At 51.2% G+C, this 25,812-nt stretch overlaps 1 protein-coding gene across 4 annotated transcripts in view; it reads right to left on the bottom strand.

Annotated features, from left to right (window-relative positions):
• ZFAT (zinc finger and AT-hook domain containing) overlaps positions 1 to 25,812 on the bottom strand; it is a 180,627-nt gene that overhangs the window by 13,751 nt on the left and 141,064 nt on the right. For 3 of the 4 annotated variants that reach the window (XM_046026441.1, XM_046026449.1, XM_046026458.1), the window contains 3 exons: positions 19,750 to 19,868; positions 12,820 to 12,946; positions 10,104 to 10,234 (listed from right to left, as the gene is read on the bottom strand). In XM_046026441.1, the coding sequence (XP_045882397.1) occupies positions 10,104 to 10,234; positions 12,820 to 12,946; positions 19,750 to 19,868 (377 nt within the window). Of the gene's footprint in view, positions 1 to 9,741; positions 9,854 to 10,103; positions 10,235 to 12,819; positions 12,947 to 19,749; positions 19,869 to 25,812 lie in introns of those variants that run through there. The other variant, XM_046026467.1, reaches the window with a different exon arrangement.

Here is a 25,812-nt window from a genome sequence, read left to right as displayed (position 1 = left end):
ACAGAGCTGGGGAGGGAGGGCTCTGAGGTCCGCACCTGTTTGGGGGAACCCCCCCGAGCAGTATGGAGGCCACTGCTTCAGTGGGAGTGGTACGTGGACCCAGCTGGCGGTAGTACCACCTGGGACACACTCCAGGAAGGCCAGGGCCACATGTCCTTCCCATGGGGCCCCCAGCCCTGGCTCCCCGCATCAGGGTTCTCGCAGCCCCGCCTTTGCCACAAACCGGAGGCAGAGTGAGTGATCTCAGCAGGCCGGGCAAGCGGCAGAGACGGGAGGAGTCAGTAAAATCCCCCTGCCCCGGCCCAGGCTGTGATCGCGAACTGCGCACAGGCCAAAGGCAATCAACTCAACGGTATGGAAACTCAAACAAAGTCAGACTCTGCAAACAGCACCAACAAAGCTACAGCTTCCTGGGGCCCAGCGGTAGGAAAATCAGGGCTGAGGGAAAGGAAGAGAACAGAGAACAGAGAACAGAGAAGAAAAGTTCAATGGACTGACCCCTCCAGGCTGGCTGAAGATGCTCTCTATAACAAGAGGGCCAGAAGGAAACTGGGAAACCTTTATCCACTATTTTTTCAGACAATTTCCCACATGGCCACAGAGAGATCATGGCACTTATTTTTCCTTTAAAATTCACAAAGAAGTGGAATTTTCCATCGCTACCAGGGGATAAAGGAGCTCAGCAAGTAATGAGAGAGACGGGAATGAGGACGCAATTTCTCCCGTCATCCACCAGAAATCACAGCCGAAACCGACGTCTCTGGAAGTTTTATTTAAAATAAAGAGAAAGGGGCGCCTGGGTGGCTCAGTGGTTTAAAGCCACTGCCTTCGGCCCAGGTCATGATCCCAGGGTCCTGGGATGGAGCCCCACATCGGTCTCTCTGCTCAGCAGGGAGCCTGCTTCCTCCTCTCTCTCTACTTGTGATCTCTGTCTGTCAAATAAATAAATAAAATTTTTAAAAAGAAAAAATAAAATAAAGAGAAAGAAAAGATTCAAATGGCTACGGGAGCGCTGAGAAAGGCTTACAAAATACAAGAGTTGGCATTAAGTGACAAGGGAGAGTAACCCACTGCAAGAACCCTGAATGAACTGTTCGTCCCTGCATCTATACAGCGAAGGTCGCCATTCAGCGCGGCAGAATGACGTTCTGTAAGGCATGCAATCTACCAGAGTACTGGAGGAGGCTACCTGGGCGCGTGATCAGGAGCATGATGTAATCAAAGCCAGCAGGGTGCCAGGATGAAATAAATTGTACCATCAAGTTCTGCAGGCAAGAGGCAAACCTCACTAACCAAAACGTGCTGTTCACAACCGGTTCTGTTACAGTAAGCAAGATGATAAGAGGAAAAAAAGAAAGCAAGCAGTCCGTGTCACTTCATAATTCCGTAAAGCTCAAAAGGACTGGAAATAAAAGAGAAAACATGTCCATCCGGATGGGCGGCATCGATCAGTGTTCTAACACAGTCTGGTGTTAGACCATCCGCGGGGCATATGCTCTCGGCCCCGGCAACCATGCCATGGATGGGATCGCCGACGAAAGACCTAGGACTCCCTCGCACGGGCCTTCCAAAGGCATCTGAATCCCTCGTGACCGTAATTCCCCTTCAGAACCAGTAGGCACAGCACAGAGACGGCGCTCCCGTCTCACAGGAAGGAGTGACACAATACACAAGCAGCTACGCTTACCTGCTGTTCTTTTAACATCACAGACACCTATTCCCGATCTCCTGGAAAGATGCCCCACGTGAACCACAACAATGGCAAAACCACCGCGAGGGGAAAGGAGAGCCAACAAGACAACTGAAGATGGCAGGGTTTCACTGTGATGCAGAAGGAAACCCCTATTATAACGTCTCGTGTGGGAGAAGCTCTCCTGCAATTCCTACCGCGTGGGCAGCACTGAATTCAGGGGAAGGTCTGCTCACTCTCGGGGTCAGAAAGTGCCTCCGGCAGGAACAAGAAAAATCCATTAACTCACCAATTATTTGAACTTAAATGGACAGCAAAACAAGAAGGGCGTCTCCTTGTCCCATGTGTGGGGGAAGATAAAGGGAGAGATCTCAGCTCAGTCCAACTCTGGGACAAGGACAGTGCAGACCGCGGGTCCCTTCTGTGACCTTTTGAGGACTCGAAGAGCCCCGGCGCCAATGCGATTCTGCAGTCAGGTCTCAGGCTGTGCGTGTCAACAATCAAACTGACAGAACGTAGTGACCGTTTGAAAAGAACACTGGAAACAGATATAGAAGCCTCACATCAGTCACGTTCCAGACCCCCCTCCCCGCTCCGCTGAATTTTGCCGCAAGTATTATGAAAGGCCCAGAGGAGGAGGCCGGTTCTGGGTTCCTCTACCAGCAGCAACACGGGCCACAGGCTTCTCCCTCCCAAAGGCTGCTCTGGAGAAGCGCCTTCTGCAGAGCGGCTTCTCCCACCAGAAGCCCTGGTGCACGCAGACATATGAAAGGGCATCGGGGAGACCAGATGACCAGAACAGGACAGGCTGGACCTGCGCTCCCTTGCAAACAGGCAAGTGGTGTGCGTGGTCAGCTGTAGCTATGGACGGCATTTCCTTGCAAAAATAATGAACTGCAAGTGACAAACAGCAATTCTAGTGCTGGCTGGCAACACGTCCTCCAGCAAGAACTGCTACCAAAACTGCCTCTCAGACGGAGTGCCGCGCCGAGCCCGTGGAGGCTCCGCGCATTCCTCTGCTCCCGACAGGACACGTCACCTTCCCCCTCCAGTGCCGACCACCACGGGGGACCTGCCCAGAGATGCCAACGGGTGGGGAAGCAGCTGGGAGAAGGGGGACGGCTTGGGGCGAATCTGGAATTTCCACTTTGGTTTGTTTCTTACATCGGCAGTGCTAGCACGTGGACAGAGCACAGGGGATCCTGAGCAAGACGATGGCAGCACAACGCCAGGCCAAGGGCTTAGGTTCCAAGGGGAAGGGGGCAGGGTGCCTGCAAGTCTGAGACCATCTCCGTGGCTCCCTTCAGCTGTTCCCTGCCGCTGGGGCGGTGGCTGACAGCTTGGACGTGTCCAGCACATCAAGGGAAAAGAACGAACAGAAGAGAGGCTACTCCAGGGTCGCAGAGAACCAGGAATAAGGAGTGGGTGCACCCCCCACGCAGCTCCGAAGCAGGACTCCTGGGCTGTAAGCAGGATGCTTGGTGTGGACAGAGGCACAGTCCTGCCAACACAGAGCTGCTAACCGGTCACCAGTGAAAACAGTCGCTCAGTGGAAAGAGGCAGAGTGAGAACCATCTAGTCGCTCTTGACCCAGGACCAAAGTGGGGTGCTGTGCTCAGGACTCCTGGGGTCGGTGTGGCGCCACCAGCCTCTTCTCAACCACGGCCCCTCAAGAACCCGCAGGACAGAGCTCATTCTGGAACCTTGAACTGAAATACCAACTGCAAGAGAAATACACATCTACCGAAATACGTGTGCTTTCTGGAAGCTGCCAGATCTCCCTGAAATCTGCAAACCACTCATCTCTGTGACACCTGGTTACTTCAGTGAACAATTACCTGGGTAAACAATGACCTCCTACCGACAAAGAGGCCCTCTGAAACACACACAGATGTGGGTGATGGTTAATTTCATATGTCAACGTCACTGGGCCATGTGCCCAGATATTCGGTCAAACGTTACTGCGGGTGCTTTCTGTGAGGGCCTTTCTGGATGAAATTAACATTTAAGTTAAGGACTGCGTAAAACAGACCGCACTTCCTAACGCGGGTGGGCCACAACCAACCAGTCAAAGCCTGAACAGAACAAAAAGGCGGACTCTCCCTGAGGAAGGGAATTCCTCCCGCCTGCTTACCTTGGAGATGCGATACGGGGTGGTTTGTTTCTCCCGCTGCCTTTGGACTCCAGTGACAACGCTGGCTATTGCTGGGTTTTGAGCCTACTGGCTTTCCGACTGGAACATCGGCTTTCCTGGTTCTCTGCCTTCAGGCTCAGAGCAACTACACGGTCAGCTCTTGGGTCTCCAACTTACAGACTGTAGCTCTCAGGACTTGTCAGCCTCCATAACTGGTGAGTCAATTCCCTAAAATAAATCTCCGTGTATGTGTTTATGTGTGCATACACAAACACACACGTACACTGGTTCTGTTTCTCTGGGCGCTAACTCGACATGCTTTCCCATCAGCTCTCAGCAGAGCAGAAACGGTAACCGAGTCACTGAGAGGCGAGCGTGGTGGAGTGCATGCCGCCGGACAGCCTCACCAGGACTAACCCTACGACAGCTGGGTCCAGTATGTGAGGAAATGCCCTCGCCAGTTCACACACGGCGCGCGGAGTGAAAGGTGACTGGTTTCCAAGAGCAAAGGGGGGAATGAGTAAGACACGTGAATTCCGCCGCAGCTGGGGGATCTTCTAGACAGATCCGCCCTCATCCCCTGAGGCTGCACCCCAAATGCGCCCAGCTCCCACAGCTCAGGTTTCGGGACCACCCTTAACAATAATAAGCAGAAGAAAGGGGCACGGTGCCCCTGCGGGCCTGGTACCCCCAGGCTCTGGGGCTGTGCCCGGAGTAAGCGACGTGCTCAGGGAAGACAGGCTGCTCTGCTGAACATCCATCCAACGGCAGGAATGCTCAGCGCAGACTCTCTACTTGGGTCCTGTGACTAAATCGAAGAACCTGGAAACTGATTTCTTAAAAATGCCAGCATGCCTTTGAGACGGTAACACAGGCCGAAAAGCCTGTAGCGAAAGGTCATCTGACTCTGAGAAGTGACAGGAACCTGCGAGCTGTCCAGACTCATCCTCTCTCCACTGGCCTTTGAGCAGAGGGAAGCAGCAGTGAAGGCAGAGGCCAGGGTAAGGTGCCTTCTGGGCTGTGATGCCCCCGTCACCGCTTGGTGGTCACAACAGGGCCCAGCATTTCACCGAAATGGGGCCTGGTCCGCCACCTCGCCCTGCCTCCAGTCACCCAGCATGAGCACCAGCTCCGGCTCCTGCCTCTGCCTGGAGCCCTGCCCCCACCCAACTCCCAGCCACCCGCCAGGCCTCCACTCGGGCACCAACAGCATCTACGAAGCCCTCCCTGTCCACCACGTGCCCTATCCCAGACCCCGGTTCAAGCTCGGCAGCCCCCTGGGCCTCCCGCAGCACCCTTCGGGCACTGGTCGACCTCCCGGAAGCCCACATTACTCTCAGTTAGAGCTGCCAGTTTAAGGTCTTGCCTGGTTCCGCTGGTTCTTTTTTCCCCTCTCCCCATTAGCATACCGTGTTATTTATCAGCTGTGTGGGGGTCAGCCGTCACCCCCAGTTAGAGAAAGGTCAGCTCCTAAGTGTACCGTTCACCCTTCTTGTTCACTGAATATCCTGAGAGCCAAGAACAGCACCTGGCCGGTGGATGCAGCTCAGGGGTGTTTGCTGAATAAAAGAGTCAATAATTCCCCTCACCGGGCTTCCTGCCTCTTGAGACCAGGACCGGTCTTATCCCCAGAACCCAGCGTGACATGCAGAGCCACGGCCCCCAACCCCGAAGAGGTCTGTGTCCGAATTCCTGGAATCTGAGAATCTTACCTTGCACGAGGAAGGGGACTCTGCAGATGTGATTAAGAAGCTTGAGATGGGGAGATTATCCCAGATTATCCAGGGGGGCATCATGGAATCATGGGGGTCCTTATGAGAGGGAGACCAGAGGGTCTGGCCAAGAGCAGGCGAGGAAGCAGAGACCAGAGCGCTGGGGTGTGAGAGGAGCTCGCCCTGCCCTGGCTGGCCCTGAAGACCGAGGGAAGGGAACCTGAGTCAAGGGATGCCAGGGGCCTCTAGAAGCTGGAACATTCGAGAAAGGAGCCCTTCCCAGAAGGAATGCAACCATTGACACCTTGACTTTAGCTCCCTTTGAAATCCGTCTTAGACTTCTGACCTCCAGGACTGTTAGACAAGAAAGTTGTGTGGTTTCGAGTCACCCAAATTCCCACAAAGTCTGTGGGAATTTGTTGCAGATGCCGCAGAGGAGGTGCTCGGGCACCCAGGAGGGAGCACACGGCGGGGGGGGTGGGGGGGTGGGCAGTGAGAGTCAGTGGAGCAAATGCTGTGGGCCAGTAAAGAAAATGTTACTTTTCATCTTGAAAATAAATCTTAAACCATAAGAACAGCAAAGAGGCGTCTAAGCCATGAGCCAGGACGGTGGCAGTGGTTACGTTTGACTTTTCCTTTAAAATAACTAACTTTGACTCAGAGAGGCTATGGTTTCCCTGTGCTGGTAGGTCTTATACTTCCTCTATTTAAGGCAGTTTTCTTAATCAAGGATAAATTTCCTCCGCATACAACCCTGAAGCAAGACAGAACAAAAAGAAAAGAAAGAAACCGATTTATCTCATGAAAACGGTCTGGGCTTCACAAAAGCACGATTAATTGCACTCAAAGCTCTCATGTGTTTTTGAGGGCCTGGCTGGGGCACGGCCTGTAAGGACTTGTCTTCCCGAACACTCCAAAATGCTCCGTCCCCAGAAATCTGCTTCTAACGCTGACACTTGATAAAGTGACGAGACGGAAAATCATTGAGGACACGGTTCTGTGTCCAGCTGAAAATTCAATAGCCTGAATTATGGCACGGGGCTTCTCCATGTCTCATTTGAAAACAGGAAGAAAGCAACCTAAGGAGCCATTTTGCCCCCTAATGCTTGACACATAATTTTATTTATTATTTAATTTTATTTTTTTAGTATTCCAAGAACTATTCTTTCTCAGCTTTTTTTTTTTAAATTTATTTGACAGGCAGAGACCACAAGCAGGCAGAGAGGCAGGCAGAGAGAGGGGGGGAAGCAGGCTCCCTGCTGAGCAGAGAGCCCGATGCGGGGCTCGATCCCAGGACCCTGGGATCATGACCGGAGCCGAAGGCAGAGGCTTTAACCCACTGAGCCAACCAGGCGCCCCTGTTTCCTAGCTCTTTGGTTCCAACACCGCCACCCCCGCCCACCAGGCCTGGTATCAGTGTCACCCTGGAAACTGCAAACCCAGGAAGATTAGAAAATTAATCACTTTCAATGATCACTGATACATTTTCATACAAAAAAAAAAAGATCCTTTTCCATTAACGTTAATACATCGGGAAGAAATAAAATTATGAACAGAGCATATGACTGTTGTTTTACTTGGGAAAGAAATCTTGAAATTGTAAACATCCAGAATCCGTTCATACACACCTAGAATTTGTTTTTAGCCCCGTGGAAGTATGTATGCAACTGGAAAGTTTCAGAAGATCTCAAAATAGACTACCCAAGAGTAATATGAAAAACTTCTTTTGTATATTACATACTACATATTTTATGAAAGGTGTCCTTCCTTGCTCTTTTCTTTCGAGTACCATCTTATGGGACATAATGAGAGAATCCAAAGATGAAGGCCACAGCACGCTCCCTCCTATGTAACAAAACGTCTCCGGAGCAACTAGCACGTGAGCTGTTCTAGTTGGAAGAGGACAAAATCCCCAGCAGCCAGGTGTCCTCACACAGTGAAGGAAGAAAACCATTCAAGGCCAATAGGTACCCTAGAGTTCACACTCAAGTGGCTTAAGCACGCTCATTAAGTAGACATAATCCCTCTACTGAAAAATTCCTAAGCCAGAGTCTAATTAGGGGGAAAAAAAAATCAAAACTAAAAACGAATTGCTCCAATAAAAACAGTTGTCATGGGGTGTCTGGGGGGCTCAGTCGGTTAAGTGTCTGCCTTCACCTTAGGTCATGATCTCAGGGTCCTGGGATCGAGCCCCACATCGGGCTCCCTGCTTGGTGGAGTCTGTTTCTCCCTCTCCCTGCCCTCTCCTCTGCCTGCTGCTACCTTCTGCTCGTGCTCTCTCTCTCTCTCTCTCAAATAAATAAAATTTTAAAACAAAATAAAACAAAACCAAACAAAAAAAACCTACTTGTCTTTACAACTGAATTCAGAGGCATTCTTTCACACAATGCAACCCCGTTGCCAAAGGAGTGGGTGTTTACTGTCCGCCTGCCCCTGGTCCCTCCGTCCATCCCCCATCCAGCAGGTACCAGCAGCCCCAGGGAGCCAGGCGCGGGGCCAGGGACACAGACGATGACAAGGACACCGCTCTCGGCAAACATCTCCGAACACAGTTGCTCTAGACTGTGTGAAACACCAAGACTCCTCCTCGTCCTGTGTTTTCAATAAAACACAAGATTCTCTCAAAAATCCCACCGTTTCCTGCTACCGCATGCACACGGCACCTGTTTACGCTGGTCGGACTGGATGCTTCTCTGCCTCATCCCGTGTGGTGCTGTCAGCCGAACGCCTGGAAGCAACTGAAGCTGACTCCCGAGCCGGCAACCTCCCGTGTCACCGCCGAGTCTGTGCTGCTCGATAAATCACGGCCCTGAGCAGCAGTGTATCAAAGGAGCTGGCACCTTCCTGCAAGTCTCGAAAGGCTTTGGCAGGTATGAAATACGCAAAAAATTCTCCTGACACCAGCCCAATCACACCCTTCCTGACGTATCGGGTCCGGCTCAAGACTCGTCAGGTCACAGTGCAGAGAAGCTGTTTCAGAAGAGATTTAGGAAGACGAGGCGAAGGCTGCAGCCTAGTAACTACAAAGGGAAGCACGTGTATAAGTCTGTTCCCGACCAACGGGCAGAGGCCACTGCAGACCGAGACACCACGTCCCACGGTGGAACTGCTATCCAGACTCTCAAGACAAACCCCAGTAACGGAGGAGCGCTTCTAGGACACGCGGTCCCAACATTCATCTGGATGTGCTGAGTCTTGTCCGTGGATCAGGAAGTCCAGAGTTGAACCAGAACGTACTAATTCCCCAGAGAATTACTTAGCCTGGATTTCAGGCTTTGCATTGTGTGGTGGGCACACCTGGGGAGGACAGTTGCATAGATGGCTTGGGAAGTCTACTTCTCATTCATCAAAGGGATGCCGCCGGGGACACAGCATTCAGGGGTCCTCATGGGAGAGACACATTAAGACATACCTTTCATTGTTCGTGCCAAGAAAACCTGCTCCCTTTGCGAAGTTCACAGTTCCACACTTCCTTGTTTATGGTTATAAAATTCTGTACCAAGTGCACAGTCAAACGCCTCCCGTAAGACGCACCTCTGTGCAAACATAAGCCATCTGCCCCCAACAACCGTAGCTGCCCCTGATATATGTATATGTATTACAAATAAAGTATCATTTCATATTATAAAACGTCCCCCAAGTGCGCTCTGGGGCCGCAGGCCCTCCTCGTCTTCCTGTCCTCCACTGTACCTGTTCACTACTGGATAGCCCCTGTGCCTCACTTTTTTTTTCCCCACTAGACAGTGACCACGGTGATGGTTCTCTCCTGGAACCCCAGAAACACTGCCTGGCAGGAGAGGGTGCTTACTAAGTACTCCTGAATGAACGATTCCGAGAACGGGCAGCTGTAAAACTCTACGGTCTGCACTTCAGCTCTCTCCGTGAACTTGAACTCTGCCCGAGTCTGATGTGTTCACTGTTGTTTTGTTTTTTTTTAAGTATTTGTGGAAGCCAGGCCAAAGCTTTTGTAAAATGAAGCAAGAGATAGTGGAGAGAGGTACAGACACAGAAAAAGGATGATGCCATCACAAACCACACTGCATTTTACAGCTGGTGAAGTCTCTGAGGGTAGAAGGGGAGGAAATGAGCCAAAGAGTTTAACTATCAATTAAGTCGAGTAACCTTTATTCAAAAACTCATCATTTTCTTCCCATCCGCTCAGGCATCGACCAGGTGATGCTGTGCAAATCACGAGGTCAATCCACGGAGAAGCCCTCCCAGCTTCTCTGGCTGCTCCCACGGTCCCCAGCCAAGGGCTGCTTAGCACGACAGACGTGTCCAAGTGTGTCCACATCTGCTCACTTTCACACCGGGATTCTTTGAAGGGAAATGAATGAAAGGTTTCCAGAATTTTAAAGAACCTATTGCATCTTTCCCCTAAAATATACCTCCACTTTGGAACACTCACGTGATAATCAGAGGCAGAGGAAGAAAATCCATGAGCCTAAGCCCAGCTCCTTCCCAACCCCACCTCGGGGAAATTCAGCCTTGATAACCTCCAGGGCAGAGGAGAGGGGTATGTGGCAGTGTGGAGAAAGGGTATTTAAGGTGCGGGGAGGGCCCTTACCTGTTTCACGACCGTCACCGTCCCTGGAGCCATGGCGACCACAGAGGCCACAGCAGTGGCGTCATGGGCCTCGGTGCCCAGCTCGATGATTTGCTGGAGGATGTTCACGGCCGTGGGGTCAAGGCGGTCACCTTACAAGGAAGAAGCAAACGGGACACCAGTAAGCCCACAGGGGTTGGGGGGCACTGAGCGCAAAACCAGACCTTACTAGAGGCCACTGTGGGGTGTCACCCACCCCGGGGGGCAGCACAGATTCTCCACAATCACTCATTCCAACAGCAGAATGATTTGCACGGCACCTTTTGGCTTTAGAGCACTTTTTATAGGAACGTCTCCAAAGCCCAAATGACCCTATGAGGAGATGACATTGTGATATCACCCCAATTTCACGGACTGGTCACCTCTGCACAAAAAAGACAGGAGACTCGCCTGGGACCAGTTTTGGCACAAAGCCAGAGCTCAGACCCCAGTGTTCTGAATCCAACCTTGATGACCCAGGACTGCTTCTCAGGACAGAAGCCCTGAGAAGTACCAACAAACACACTAACCTGCAAAGTCAGTGTACTGTAAGCACAACGCTGGGAGGTGGCCAATGAGAGCAGGCCCCATAAATTACACAAGCTACGGACAAAACATCCGAGGATGTCTCAATTATTAGAACCAATGCAACTCAGAGCTCCAAACCAATTGAAGCTCGGGGTTCCATTTTAATCATCTCAAACGATTAGAATCCACAGCCTCAGGCCAGCTACGGAGCCTGCCCTGCCAGGCCGCACCATCTGCCTGACCATCTGTGACTCTCCCAAACACGGCCCTCGGACCCTGGTCATTAATTTACTGGAAGGGAAACTCCTGCGTGATCTCTGTGTTAGCATAATATCACCAAGCCTCTGCCAATGTTTGCGTCCTTGTGCACCGGCTTTCCGCGGGCCACATTCCAACGTGAGTCGCTCAGGAAGAGACGGAGAAGGGGAGCTGATGTGTTCTATGTAGCAGGGAGCATGCGGCATGAGCCTAAGTAGAGGACGGTGTGAGTGCCTTGCATACCCTGCGTACCACTCTGGCACGGCCCTACACACACACACACACACACACACACTCGCCCTCTCTCTCTCTCTCTACTGAAGGGACGTGCATCCACTGTGCCTTGCAGCCAGCCACTCTGAACATCCGCAGACTACACAAAACCTTTACCTTAAAAGCATACTGAGCTGAGCAAGGTTTAATTCCTCATGCACTGACACACCCCCGGGGGCCATTTATCAAGCCTGTCATCAGGAGCGCGACTCCCAGAGGGAATACAGAGATCTGCCTCCATCCAACACTCTCTCTCCTTCTCCTTCCAGGACTCAGGAGACAGATTTGTAAGCAAATTGTTACCCACCAGGTTGGTCCCGTCTCGGGAGGCCATCAGCAGAATGCTGCAGCGAAGTCTGCAATTAGGGGAATGCTGCAGAAACGTTAGCTGGGTCCCCGGCAGATGACATGCGATCTGAACGCTGAAGGTGCAGAGGAAGGGGCCAGGAAAAGCGTGTGGGGGAAGGGAACAGACCTCGTCCCAGAGATCACACCCTGCAGTGCAGGTTTTGTGGAGTCTGCAGGGGAGCGCAACCTCAGAGGCAGGGTGGGAAGGGATGTGGGGCAGGGAGCCAGGACCCAGAGTGGGCAGGCCTGGCTCGATGGGCTGCAAAGCCTGAGCCCTATCCCAAAAGCCAGCAGGAGACTCGGAAGAGGCTTCAGAGGGAATGTGTGTACGCGTGAGGGAGGAAGGCACAGGGCCTGAGCGGTCGCTGAAGCTGCAACCACGAAGGAAGGAAGCAGAGACTCAGACAGGGCCTCTCTCTGGGTGTCCCACTGAACAGCCCCGGCCGGGCCGCTCCCTCCGCACCACTTGCCACTCTAACCAGCCGCACCCGGGAAGCGCTGTCTCCCCAGCCCCTCGAGCTCCGCAGTCCAGTGAGCCCAGCCCTAAAGTCATCAGCCCAAAGGACGGTTTTGCTCAGGGGGCTGACGACCTGGGCTCTAGGGCTTTAAGAACCGGGCCACACTGGCGATTTCCTACCCCGGCCACCACCTAATGCCTCCCTCGGCACGCACATCAGACCGTGGTGAGGCATGAACTGCGGCTCCTTCCAGGTGCGGAAAAGGACACGAAAACACTTCTAAGTGTAAGACCCAAATCACTGCTCGGCTGGCACAGTGGTCTGATTTTAAAACTGACCTAACATTTAACATTTGAAAATGACATAAACATCCTGCGTTAGGGCTTTTCAGAAGATTGGGACGCGCGCAGGCCGTGCTGGGCTCGAGGCTCCACAGGGCGGCCCTGGGCCACTGCTGTCCGTGGAACAGAGACAAGCCCCCCTCCGGAAGAGAGGCCCAGAAGCCAGGGACGGGGACAGACACCCAGACCACGGGACCAGCTCCGGCACTCAGCCGAGCCCTTCCGGCAAAGCACCTGCCGCCCCCATGGAGAGCGGTAAGCCCCCGCTCAGAGCACGTGCGGAGAGCTGGCCACATGCGACGGAGCCTCTTCTCGGCTCCCGTCGGGGGAACAGAGGCCTCCGAGCCTGAGCATGGGACCTTTGGCAAACAAACGCTGGGTCGGCCACACCGGCGGAGCCCCGCTCGGGGACATCACGCATTCACACGTTCATTCCCTCAGCACGCTCACGGAGGACCGGCTCGGAGGTGGCCGGCAGGTGTCCCCCCTCACCGCTCTCCGAAGTGTATCTCAGGTCCTGGAGCGCGGCCACGGCTGCCTGCGTGCCCTGAACGTCCTCTTCGGCTTCCGTGATGTGCACGTACTGGGTGGCGGGCTCCTCGGGGGTTTCTGTGGCCGGCTAAACAAAAACACACCATCTGAGTGACCTTCTAGAAGACACCATTACCGTGAGTCCCAGGATAACGTACGGAGACAGACAAAGGCACACAAGCAACCCTCTGCAATGGCTCGTTTACCTGGCGTCCCTGAGACATCAGCTGCTCCCATAAAAACACACTTTCCCAAACGGAAACTCCTCTTTGCAAATACTGAGACGTTTTCCAAGCAGCTCTGGTAGAAAGCTTCCTGCCACATTCTTGCCTCAGGGACCAGAGTGTGCGGCCCGTAATTAGGGATTAGACACGCACAGAGATTCCTGCATGGGCTCTTCTAACGGCTGCTGTCCCCTCCCACCGCTGCCCACGCTGTCCTCATGGGCCCCAGGGCTGGGGCTGCTGGGGGGAGCCCCCAGCATAGCAGCAGGTGGAGGGAGGGGGGCAGGTGAGGACATCGCCCGTGTCAAGTTTGTGGCACACGTCCCGCACGGAGTAAGAGCTCAGTCAACCTTGGCTCCTCCGGCCCTTCTTATTTTTATACAAAGGAGACGATAAACAAAGGACCGCAGGAAACATATCTGCAAAATCAGGAGCTGTGAAGGGAGGAAGGGGACCAAAGCGACATCTCGGGTGCCTTATACCTCAGGAGAAGAGAGGCGGGACAGAACTCAGCATGTCACGGAAGATCAGCATGAATACTGCCCTCTTTCTGGAAAGGACGGGGTGGGGGGGGGGGGGGACTAGAGGCAGGAAACAGGAACATCACCAGTAAAGAATCGGAAGGAGGACTTGACCCAAAATTTACAGGTGCCGAAGTGACACCCTGTAAGTACCTATCGGTAATTGACACCATTCCGAACGCCACGGAATCCTTCTCTTACAGCCAAGGGGCCAAGCGCCTTTCAAGATTCCCAGCCTGACACATAGTAGACACCTAATAAAAAGGTGATGAATGCATAAATGAACAACAACAATCCCTACCTCCTTGGAAGTACCATTAAGCCACAAATTGCCCAACGCTGACTGGGCCCCAGGAATATGAGCCAGTGAGAAGCGGCACACACAGAACAGCTTCTTTCCCGCAGGGGGACTCTGTAACGGTCACATGTGGGAAGGATGGGCTGCGCAGGCGTTCTGGGGAGCCAGACGACACCCAAATGCTGGAGGAGGCAGCCTGTCACCCACAGGTGACCAAGCAAGCGCCTGAGCCCAGCTGCTCGGCTCCCACTTCTGGAGTCGAGTCCATGGCTCTGTGCGAGCTGCTTTCACTGGGTTCGAAGCTCTCCTCCTTAACGTGCTGGGATCCGCAGGAAGCGAGGCCTTCAGAGCAGAGGGTGGCCACACGCACTTACGAAAGCACCGACTGACCGAGAGACACGGGGTGTTAGGTCAAGAGCCGGCAATGCGATGTCCGTTTGTTAAGAGAGAGCGAACCCTTGCAGGATGAACTTGCAGAGTTCTGCGGACAGCAGAGGACTGTGTTCTCCTTCGATGAGGAGGAGAGAGTGATGTCACCTTCTCCACCACCAATAGTCACAGCTGCTGACACCGGGGGTCCTGGGGGCCTACCGGGGACTAGCTATGGACCTCGGCAGTTTGATATCCTGTCTTGTGGGGATTATCAGCCTCACCGTATGGGTCAGAGGACAGAGAACACAGAGGTCAAAGGGATAATGGTTCCCAGTCAAGCCATTCAGACGGGACAGCACCAGGATTCAGTCTGTCAAACTCTAATGCACACACTTCCTACATTTTCTTATAGAAAATTTCCAGCACACACAACAGGGGGATGATCCCTCCATGTACACATCACCCAACTTGAATAACTATCAATTCGTGACCAGCCTGATTTCCCCTCTGTCCCCCGACACACTCCACGCCCTGCCCGTAGAATACTGTGGAGCAAATGCAAAAGTCATAGCATTTTCTCTGTATTTTAGAAGGTATCTCTGAGAGATAAAGCCCTCTCAAAACACAAGCACAACAATACCATGACATCAGACACCAAACAGTAAGTCCTTCACGGGACCACCCACCGGGCCATGTCCTTGTCCCTCCAGTATCTTATTTCCCATTAACTGAGCCTTCAAATCAAATTTAAGTCATTGAACCCAGGTATTAGAACGGACTGACATCTTGTAAGACTTCTATTTACAGGTTCTCCCTCTGATCTGACTCCGACCCCCCCCCCCCCAGCCCGACTTCTAGTTCTTGGTCGGCAGAGTTTCCAACAGTCTGAACTTGGCTGACGGCACCACTATGAATGACTGACTGTCCACTGTGTCTCCTGCACGTTGGTAGATGTAATCAGATACTGGTTCCCTTTTTGGCAAGAACACTTCAGTGACATGGTCTACTCTAACTGGAGACACACGATGTCTGGGTGTATGACTTGTAAGTACCTATTTCTGTGCCATTTTCCTCATTTCTGAGCCATCGGCAGGTTAAGGGATGGCCACTGCTGGGTCCATGACACCATGGGGGGCTTGCAAATGGCCATACGGTCGATCTTCATTCGTTAGCTGGAAAATATCTATAAATAGAAGCTTTTCCTCACCAAACATTTGGTTATACTGAGGTATGGTTTGTTTTTAGAAAAGGTTAAAAATGACTATTTGACTCTTGGCCTTTTTTCACCAAAACAGAGTTGATGCCCTAATCCCCTACAAAGGTGGCTGAGTTTCCCACCCCTACCAGTGTTAGCAGAAACCCACGGACTGGAATATTCCTGCTGTGCTTCACTGCGCTTACTGAACCGAGCAACAGCCTCGGGGGGACACCTCAGCGTCCCTCCCCGCCAGCCCCGCCAACTCCACGACAACCGATGACAGTCCGGTCTCTGCAGTTCCTCCGGCCCTTAGCTCACGCCCCACTCCGGAGGGGCAAACGCCGACCTTCAAGTCTGTGGGAACAGTCCCTCTGCGCAGCGAGGCCAGCATTTCCATGCACAGTTGGCACCACTTACATTGCTTTCCTCTCAATTTCCAGGGCTTGCATTTTTTCAACTTTACTGTTTTTTAGTATCACATGAAATATACATGTGGTTTCAGAATCAAATCTGCACAGCGGCTGAGAGCCTGGCTTGTCTCTTTACCCCCCCCATCTTGGTGGGGCCGCACCTCCCCACATGAAACGCCCCCCTCTTTTGTAGGACTATTTTGATTTGAAATAATTTTCGAATTACAGCAGAGGTGCACAGATAAAACCGAGAGTTCCTACTCACCCTTCACCCAACTTCCCCTCACGGTAACATGTGACGTGACCGCGGTACGATTATCAAAGCCCAGAATTAATGCCGGCACCCTACTGGGAACCACAGACTTGACCTGGATTTAATAGCTTTCTCCCCAGTGTCCCTTTTCTGTTCCAGGACCCAGGGCTGGATCCAAGGACTCAGTCACCAAGTCACCATGGTCTCCTCAAACCAGAGACAGCTCCTCAGGCTTTCCTGGCCTTTTGTGAGCGTGACACTCTGAGGAGCCCTGGTCAGGTATCTAACCACACATCGTTCAGATACATCTGGCGGAGCAGACGGAGATTGAGACCTTTCTGAAGAATACCACGAAGGGGAAGGAGCGTGCCCCTCTCCTTAGCACGTCAGGCGGCACGCGACAGCACCATGACATATTACCAGGGACTCTAACCTCTGGCTGCACGGTTAGCATGGGTCGGCCAGATGCCTCTCCCGCACAGTTATTACTTTCCCTCCGTGATCCAGTGAGGATCTAGGGGGAGAGATGTTGAGGCTATGTAAATGTTCTGTTTTTGCTTATATTCTAATTTTTGCGCCCACTGATGGATTTGCCTGCAGCCATGATTACTGTGGTGCTCTAATGCGAATTCTCTATTTCCCTCATTCCTCCCACGTACATCCCTCAGCATTTTTCTGTGTGCAAGATCTGTTCCTTCCCCACCATTCATTCTAGTACAGAGTCACTGATATTTATTTTATTCTTCGAGTCGTAGTACAACACTATCGTTTTTTTTATTTTTTAAAGATTGTATTTATTTATTTGAGAGAAAGCACGCACAAGCAGGGGGAGCAGCAGAGGGAGGAGAAGTGGACTCCCCACTGAACAGGGAGCCCTACTCAAGGCTCGAACCCAGGACCCTGCGATCATGACCTGAACCCAAGGCAGATGCTTAACCAACTGAGCCACCCAAGCGTGCTGATCATTCTTTATTTAGGTACTTAAATTGTTCTGGGTCTGGCCATTAGGAACTTTTTGGGTTGTCTCTTGTGTCCTTTTGATACACCTCCATCTTTCGGGGAGTTGCTGGGGGAGAAGCATGTTGTTAGTTCTAGGACTATAAAATACCGGAGGATCATCTTACATATTTTCTGCCAGAGCCCTGGAATTAATCACTTTTCAAAGGACCCCAGAGTTACTTTTACTGGAGAATCCTATTAGAGACCGAGATCTGGGGAACAGGTGTGCTCACGGCCAGTGAGTGTCACTGCTTCTGGGCTCTCGGCACAAAAGGCTGAGAAACACAGGTACACAAATGTGTATAGGCACACGTCTGGCCTGAACACACAAGCAATCGTTCCTCTATGTAAAACCATAATACATCATCGGGCTGTGATAAACAGCGTAGTGCAGCCATCTTCTCTCCTTCTGTGAGCTTTAGGGTACTTTTCTAGTGATGGGATTGTTTAGTTAACGGATGAAGAAGTGCACCAGGAATTGTACTAGAGGCTGCTAAATGCCCGCTCACAGAGGCAGTAATACTCTCGATCCCCACCCGCAGCGCATGCGCGTGCATTTTCCGCTCAGCCTCTCCGACAGAGAGGATGTCCAGTTCTGGGTTCTAACAGGTAAGAAGTTCTCTCTCTCTCTAGTTTCCATCAACGTGCTACGTGTCGGGCTGATCATGTCTTCAGATATTCAAAGTCACCTGCATATCCCTTCTAGGAACCTTTCTGATCTCTTGCCCGTTTTCCTACGGGGTTGTTGATCGCTATTTTTACAAGACTTCGTAATGTCAAGATACTCATCCTTCTTCTACCACAGGACCACAAGTATTTTGCTGTCATTTGTCTCTTGAGCTTGTTGATGAGTTCTTTTCCATAAGACTTTTTAAATTTTTTTTCTTGTGGTCAATTGTTCTCAATCTTTCTCCTTCCTGAATCTGGATTCTGAGTCATAGTTAGACAAGCTCTCCACACTCTGATTTTAGAAATGAATTCGTTCACTAGGGTTTTTCTTCTGGTATTCCTAAAATGTCACCGTTTTTACATTTAAATCTCTGATCTCTTCGCTCTTGCCTCTCTCTATACATACAAGCTGCTCATTATTTTACGTTTGTTTCAACCCGCTGCTTATCACGCTAGTAGTTTTTCATTCCTTCTACCGGATTTGCCAAGAATAGAATCCTGCCATCTTCACACAGATACCTTATTTCTTCCCTTCCAATTCTTTTTTTTTTTTTTCAAGATCTTATTTATTTGTTGGACAGAGGGAGAGAGAGAGCACAAGCAGGAAGAGCAGCGGAGGAAGAGGGAAGCAGAGAGCCGGACGCGGGGCGCGATCCCAGGGCCCTGTGATCCTGACCTGAGCTGAAGGCAGTCGCTTCACCAACTGAGCCACTCAGATGCCCCCTTCCCTTCCAATTCTTAACGTCACTACTTACTCTGCCTGATGCCCCCCTGATGTTCGAGAGTAGAGCTCCTGGCAGCCTAGTCTTGTTCCCGACTCAACAAGACACCCAGCCCCCCAACCCCCCGCCCCGGTAAGATCCCAGTTTTGAGGCCGAGATGCATGGATGCATTTTTTTCATCTTCAGGGTATATTCACCCAGCTGTACCTGACTGACTGTTTTTAATTGCCAGATGCTTAAGTTTGTCGAGTGCCTTTTCTGAATGTGTGAAGATAATCATTTCATTTTCCTCCCTAGTTCTAGTATGATGATGGATCATATTAAAATGCTCCCTCCTACTGAGCCACTCTCCCTCTGCATTCTGGAATCATCCTCACACTGTCGTGATGTATTATTTTTTTCATGTGTTCTGGGATTTTTTCAAAGCCCTTACTCTTAATTACCATATGCTGACGCTCCAGAAGGTGCTTGGGTAAGTGGTTCTCATTTGCGGGTGATTTGGACTTCCGGAGACATCGGCAACATCCGTGCATTTTTGGTTGTCACAATTGGGGGTCCCACTGATATTGGGGTGGGGACTTGGGGGGGGTCGATGATGCTACTAAACATCCTAAAATGCACCGAAGACCCCCTACAACAGGTTATCACATCCAAGACCGTAATGTTAGCAGTGCTGAGTTTGCGAAACCCCGCCTTACGAAAGCTGCAATTTGTCCGTGGTGGGGATACTTGGTGCTTGGAGAGAGACAGCTACTGGCTTTGATCATACAGGTATGTTCCAGCCAGGGGACTGGTTCTAATGCCCGAGGGTAAAACAAAGACGGCAGGGGGGCAGTGTATGCCTTCAGCAGCAGCACAGGAGGGCCTAGAATCGTAAGACAAAGCCCTTCCCGGTTCTTCCGGCGAAGACCTACAAAATGCCCCTTGCCTTGCATCCTTCCCTCGGATGCAACAGCTGAAACTCTGGAATGGTGACTCACAGAAGTGCAGATGCCAGGGAGAGACTGGTACAGACATTCTCAGTTCAACTCAGGGTAAGAATTCATAGGCACAGCCCTGGTCTCAGCCCTCCCACCGGAGACAGGCTTTGGGACAATCTCCTAGTTTCCCAACCAGAAATCCCAACTCTCCGAGGAGCCGCTGTCTGTGCCCAGGACCCGGGCCTGCCCGGTCTGTCATTTGTACCTGGAAAGGTGCAGATCAACACCGTGCTTTAGAAACTTACCTCCCACTTGGGGTCTCCTTCATTTTCCACCAACTTCAGGCCATGCTTGTTCTTAAGGTGTCTGTTGAACTCCCATTTGGTACCGTAGACGAAGCTGCACACAGGACACTTCAAACCACCTGAAGGCGCAGAGGAAAAAGGACAGGGAATGACTGTGGCCCCGGGCTCCCCCTGATGCAAACACCTCAAGTCCCGGGGAATGCACAGCGCTGTCTGCAGCACTTACCTCGTCCAGCCTCCCTCCGTGACAGAACACAGCAGCGACGGCAGGGGTGTGTCTCAAGACAGAGATTTTAAAGCTTAATGATTTTCTTTTCATTTCTGAACGAGCACTTGCAGAGAGTCTAACGTACGTGACATTCCAGGTGTGGGGGGACAGAATTCCCGCGGCCAAGTGAATGCGTGGCCTACATCATTCCTTCATTTTTTTCATTTGAAAAGAGCAAACAACTCCATGCCAGGCTGCTTTTCTCAATCATCTTTGTCCCAAATTACTAAGCCCAAGAGGCAGACTCTCCGTCTGCTTCACATCAAAAGCTGAGCTGTTTGTATAAGTCCCCACTGCGATTTCCCCGTAAAGGGCAGATTGAGAAGTTGGTCACATCCTGAAATGTCACTATTTATTGAGCTGATTATGTTTTAACACACGTTCCCAGAGGTGTTTGGATGTAAGAGCACGTAAAACTCCAGGTTAAAAAAAACAAAACAAACAAAAAAAAAGCAGAAAAAAAACCTGAGAATCACACAAAAGATTATCTTTCTAAAATCCTATCAGGAACGGCAACTAATGAGTGACTGGACAAAATTCACATTACAGGGCTGTGAGTTCAGAAGCAACCTCCAACCGCCAGGGGAGGCGTCCTGGCCGCGGGCCTCCAAACCCACACGGACGATGAGCTTGGCCGGAGTCGGCCGCCACCGTGAGGCCTCCAACCTGCGCCAGGCAGGGGGGCCACGTTGGGGGCACAGCTGATCTCCCTGTGGCCACTGCCGGTCTACTCGCCACCCGGCACACAGACGGGGCTTCAAAAAGCACAAAGCAGGGTGCCTGCGTGGCTCAGCTGGTTGAGCCCCCGACTTCTGATTTCGGCTCAGGTCACCATCTCAGGGTCATGGCAGGGAGCCCCGCGTCAGGCTCCGCTCTTGGCAGGAGTCTACTTGAGATTCTCTCTCCCTCTGCCCCCACCCCCTTCTCTCAAATAAAATAAGTCAATAAATCAATAAAATAAAAACAAACTCAATCACATCTCTCACAGGTGTAAAACCCCCCAATGGCTTTCCATCAGACCCAGAATAAAATCTCAGCTCCTTGCTGTGGCTCGTGTGACCTGCTGTCACCCCTGTGTGACCTCGTTCCCGAATGCTCCCCACCCTTCCCCCACCTTTGGCAGGGACCATGCTCATTCCCTTCTCAGTATGCCTGGTGTTGGGGGGGGGGGTCTGCACCCTGTCTTTCTGCTGCGTCTGCTCCCCTCTCTCAGACCTGCTGTGTTCTCCTGTGTCCTCCCAGGGCGTGACACTGATTTCTTGCTCACTGGGGCACTAAGGAGAGGGAGTAGAGGAATTCTGTCCTGATGATGAGGTTGTCTTGACAAATTAGATAACCACAGGCACACTTCATGGGGATGCCTAACACAGTTTAAGCATGTCCCAGAGCAAGCAGGATGTGCATATCTCCTGACTCAGTTCCACGTCAGCGACATCTGACAGTGCATGGCTCTGTAGGCGGGCTTTCCTGTCTGTCACCCGGGGTGCTGAGTGACTCCCCAAACAGTCACGAGCAGAAAAGGAAGCCAACCCAGACGGACAACAGTGCATCCCCTCACACCTTGAGCTCACTGAAGCTCACTCCTCGCCATGCTAGCAAGGCGCAGGAGAGCATGGCGGGTCCAACAGAGACAGGGGAGGGAACCCGCAGAAAGACTGGCAAAACCATAAACTTCCAGAACATTCCATGGAGGCGGCAGCTCAAACAGATGCTTGTTTTCTGAAACTTACATACTCTGCATTCTTTTTTTAGGCCAAATCAAATGGGCTTGTTCTTTCCCGCCTAGACGATAATTAAACGTAGTTTTTAGCTTCCTTTATTATCACTTATCAATCATCGAAAATGATGTATTTCCCTCTGATCATCTTTTAAAACTCTCCAAGGTGTGAGAACCTCTGCCTTCTCATTTGGTTCAACTGACGTAGCTCTTCCTATAACGACTTAACAAGAGGCAGTGAAATTAAAGACTCCTTCTGCAGGACTCTTTCATAGAAAGTAATTTAAGGAGAAAAACATCCTTATATTCTGTTTAAATTAAAATTAATATGATAATTCCCCACATTAATTCAAACTTCAACCTTTGCCACATGGCCTTTAATTAAAGAACAACACGTTGGAAATATGGAATCTAGACTAAATGCAGAACTATGCCACTTAATTGACATCAAAGCTACAAAAATTAATTTCTAGTTCAATTCATTACACTCTCAGGCAACGCACAACAGCGGTCGTGGGAAGACTTGGTGCATTTACTCATGGCACTGATATAAAGCACACAGCCTAAGAACCGCAAACCCCAGGTCACACTTTCCTCAGAAGGCATGAGAAGCAGGCAAAGGTACAGAACTTTAGGCACAATTTGAAAAATCAATCGTGGCTTCTTTTTTGCTCTTTTTGGCATGCAGAGTTCTGGAAGAGTTTTTGGCATTAAAATACCTTTGGATCCTTTGTGGTGGGTGACCTTACTGAAAATCCAACTTCATTTCCAATAACATAACTCCTGGAACGGCAGAGAGCACAGGGCTGGGCTATCAGATTCCAGAATCTGGACCCTGCTCGTGTGACCCACAACCCACTTCCTAAAACTCTAAGGGCTTCGTTTTCTCTTGGGGGAAATGTTAAAGCTCCTATCTTTAAAAAAAAAAAAAAAAAAAAGGGCACTCCAGGGGGGGCACCTGGGTGGCTTGACAGTTCAGCATCTATCTCGGGCTGGGGTCATGATCTCAGAGTCCTGGGATAGAGCCCCGCTTCGGGGCGGTGGGGGGAGGTCTCTGCTCAGTGGGGAACCTGCTTCTCCCTCCGCCCCTCTCCTGCTTGTGCTCTCTCCCTCAGATAAACAAAATCTTTTTTAAAAAGGTACTCTAGTAGGCAGAATAATGGACCCCCAAAGAGAGTCACATCCTGGAGAAAAGGGATCTCTCGTGCACGGTTGTGGGAATATAAACTGGTGCAGCCACCGGGGGAAACAGTACAGAGGTTCCTCAAAAAATACAACCATCATGATACAGCCATCCCACTGCCAAGTTTATACCAAAAGGAAATGAAAACAGAACTGCAAAGCATTATCTGTATTCCCGTGGTCGCTGCGGTGTGATCCACAGTAGCCACAGTCTGGAACAACCTCAGTCTCCGCCAACATGAATGGATAAAGAAGACACGATATGCATGCACGCGCACGGCACACACGCGCACACACGGGAATATTAGTAAGCCAGGGAAAGGAAAGGAATCCTGACATTTTCGACAACATGGATGGACCTAGAGGGTATATGCCCAGTGAAGTAAGTCAGGCACAGAGACAAATACTGCATGGTTATCACGAACACGGGGACTCAAAAAAAGAAAGGTGAACTCACAGAAACAGAGTAGAACCGTGGTTGGCAGGAGCTGGAGGACAGGGGAGGTGGGGAGAGACTGGTAAAGAGTACACACTCACGGTTACAAGATGAGTAAGGTCTGAGGGTCTACGGTGAAACACAGTGACAATCGTTCATGACTGAAGTTCTCGAAAGGAGTACAACTTAAGGGGCACCTGGGTGGCTCAGTGGGTTAAAGCCTCTGCCTTAGGCTCAGGTCATGATCCCAGGGTCCTAGGATCGAGTCCCACATCGGGCTCTCTGCTCGGTGGGGAGCCTGCTTCCCCCTCTCTCTCTGCCTACTTGTGATCTCTCTCTCTGTCAAATGAATAAATAAAATCTTAAAAAAAAAAAAAGTACAACTTAAAACATTCTCAACAACAGCGAGAGAGGATTAATGTGTGAGGTGACCAGTGTAGGAGCTGACTGGAGGATGAGAATCCTAAACTTCTTACAGCTTTGCGAATGACGTCTCAGTAACGCCGGGCGGGGTAGGGGGTGGGAAGCAGTGGGATCTGTTTGCAAACTGGACTGAGCTGGGGATCCGGGACCCCAGGAGCTGACTGTCGGGAATGGAGTGGGCATGGATAAACAGTAAAAACGGGGTGGGAGATTTTGTCATAATGGAAAGTAAACAAACAGAGAAAAAGAGAAAATATTGTTCTGATCCTGATCCCTGCAACAGGGGAGTGTTACCTTGCACCAAGAAGGGACTTGGCAGCTGGGCTCACCAAGGACCTGGAGATGGGAGATTGTTCTGGGTGGTCCAGGCAGGACTAGTGGAATCGCAAGGGTCCTGACAAAGAGGAGGCAGAAGGCAGGTCACTAAGAAGCAACCGGAGGAAGATTCACAGCCACGAACGGCCGTGAGGGTGGGGAAGGAGGGGACTCCAGGCAAGGCATGCGGGCAGCCTCTAGAAGCTGGACAAATCAGGAGAACAGTGTCCCCTGGAGAGTCCGGAAGGAAAACGGATCTGTTAGCAAACCTGACTTTGGCCTGTCTTGGACATGAGACCTTCAGAACTGTAGGATAATGAATCTGTGTGGTTTAAACCACCACCATGTCTCTGGTCATTTATTACAGCCACAGTAAGAGACTCATACAGGCCCTAAAGCGCCACTGAACGAAGGAGCTCAATTATCAAGGGAAAGCGGATTCAGAGCACTGCGATTATACAACATAAAGCAGTAAAATGTGGACTTGGGCTTTGTGAACGTTCTCACTTCTTGTTGTCTTAATTCGGTGCCTGTCCTGGGACTTAGAGCCCCAGCTCAGAAGCAGGATCATCGTTTTCGTCCTGAGCGAGCCCTGGTGGAGGGCCCTGGTCACATGGCAGCTGTCACACAGCATCTGAACGTCTCTCAACCCCCGGCTATGCTTCCCAGGAGACCTTCAGGAAAACAGCGTAAGGGAACAGAGCAGAGGAACACAGAGAGCATTTGATTATTAGCCAGGCTAGTGTCCCCAACCCCACAGAGGACCACTAGGGAAACAAGAGCTTTAAGCAAGTCTCCCCCTCCGGGTCCCTTCACATGCCCCCCAAAGTCCTGGCATCTGAGACCCTCGGACAAGCAGACAGAAGCAGTAGAACAGAGACAGGTCCAGAGTTAGCCTTGGGTCAGACCGGCAACTAGACCCCGAGACAAAGTCAACAGCGCCCCGTGTGTGTGACCTTCCAACAGAGCACCAGGTGACCACTAGCCCATGTCAACCAATCGCTGTTCCAGAACAGCACCAGGCCGCTTCCTCCTCTCCCTTCTCAGTAAGTGTGTGCTTGAGACAAACCTCAGGGGGCATCGGCCCCGCAGCAGTAAGAATCCAGACCGTGAATCCAGGGCTGGGTGTGGCTCGGCCACCGGCACACTCTGTCACCTGGGCTCACTGCCCCCCACTCCCTCTCTCCTCACTTTCAACTTTAAAACAGGAACAATGAGGGGCATCTGGGTGGTGCAGTCGGGAAAGCATCTGACTCTTGATTTCTGTTCACGTCAGGCTCTCAGGCTCCTGAGATCAACCCTCACACTGGACTCCCCACTCAGCAGGGAGTCAGCCTGGGATTCTCACTCTCCCTCGCCCTCTGCCCCTCCCCACCTGTGTGCACATGCACGCTCTCTCTCTCTGAAATAAATAAATGAATCTTAAAAACAAACAAACAAACAAACAGGAATGATGACCTCACAGGGCGTCTATAAGAGAGAAATTAACATATAACAACCAATGATGACATCACATCACGGCAGGCATCTGTCAGTAATGTACAGAATCTGGGCCTTAATATAAAACAGTTTTAAAACTCAAATGTCCCAACATCAGATAAATGACTTTTGTGCTAGCTGACAGTTTCGGGATTTCCTTCTGTGCTACTTTTCCTGAATTTGGTATGAAAAGCTACGATATGGATATACATCAAAGGTTCATACATACACACATTAATATTC

This window comes from Meles meles, chromosome 1, assembly GCF_922984935.1.
Source record: "Meles meles chromosome 1, mMelMel3.1 paternal haplotype, whole genome shotgun sequence".
Classification (NCBI taxonomy): domain Eukaryota; kingdom Metazoa; phylum Chordata; class Mammalia; order Carnivora; family Mustelidae; genus Meles; species Meles meles.
Note: the sequence above shows the minus strand (reverse complement) of the source record. Positions and strands in the feature narration are given on the sequence as shown.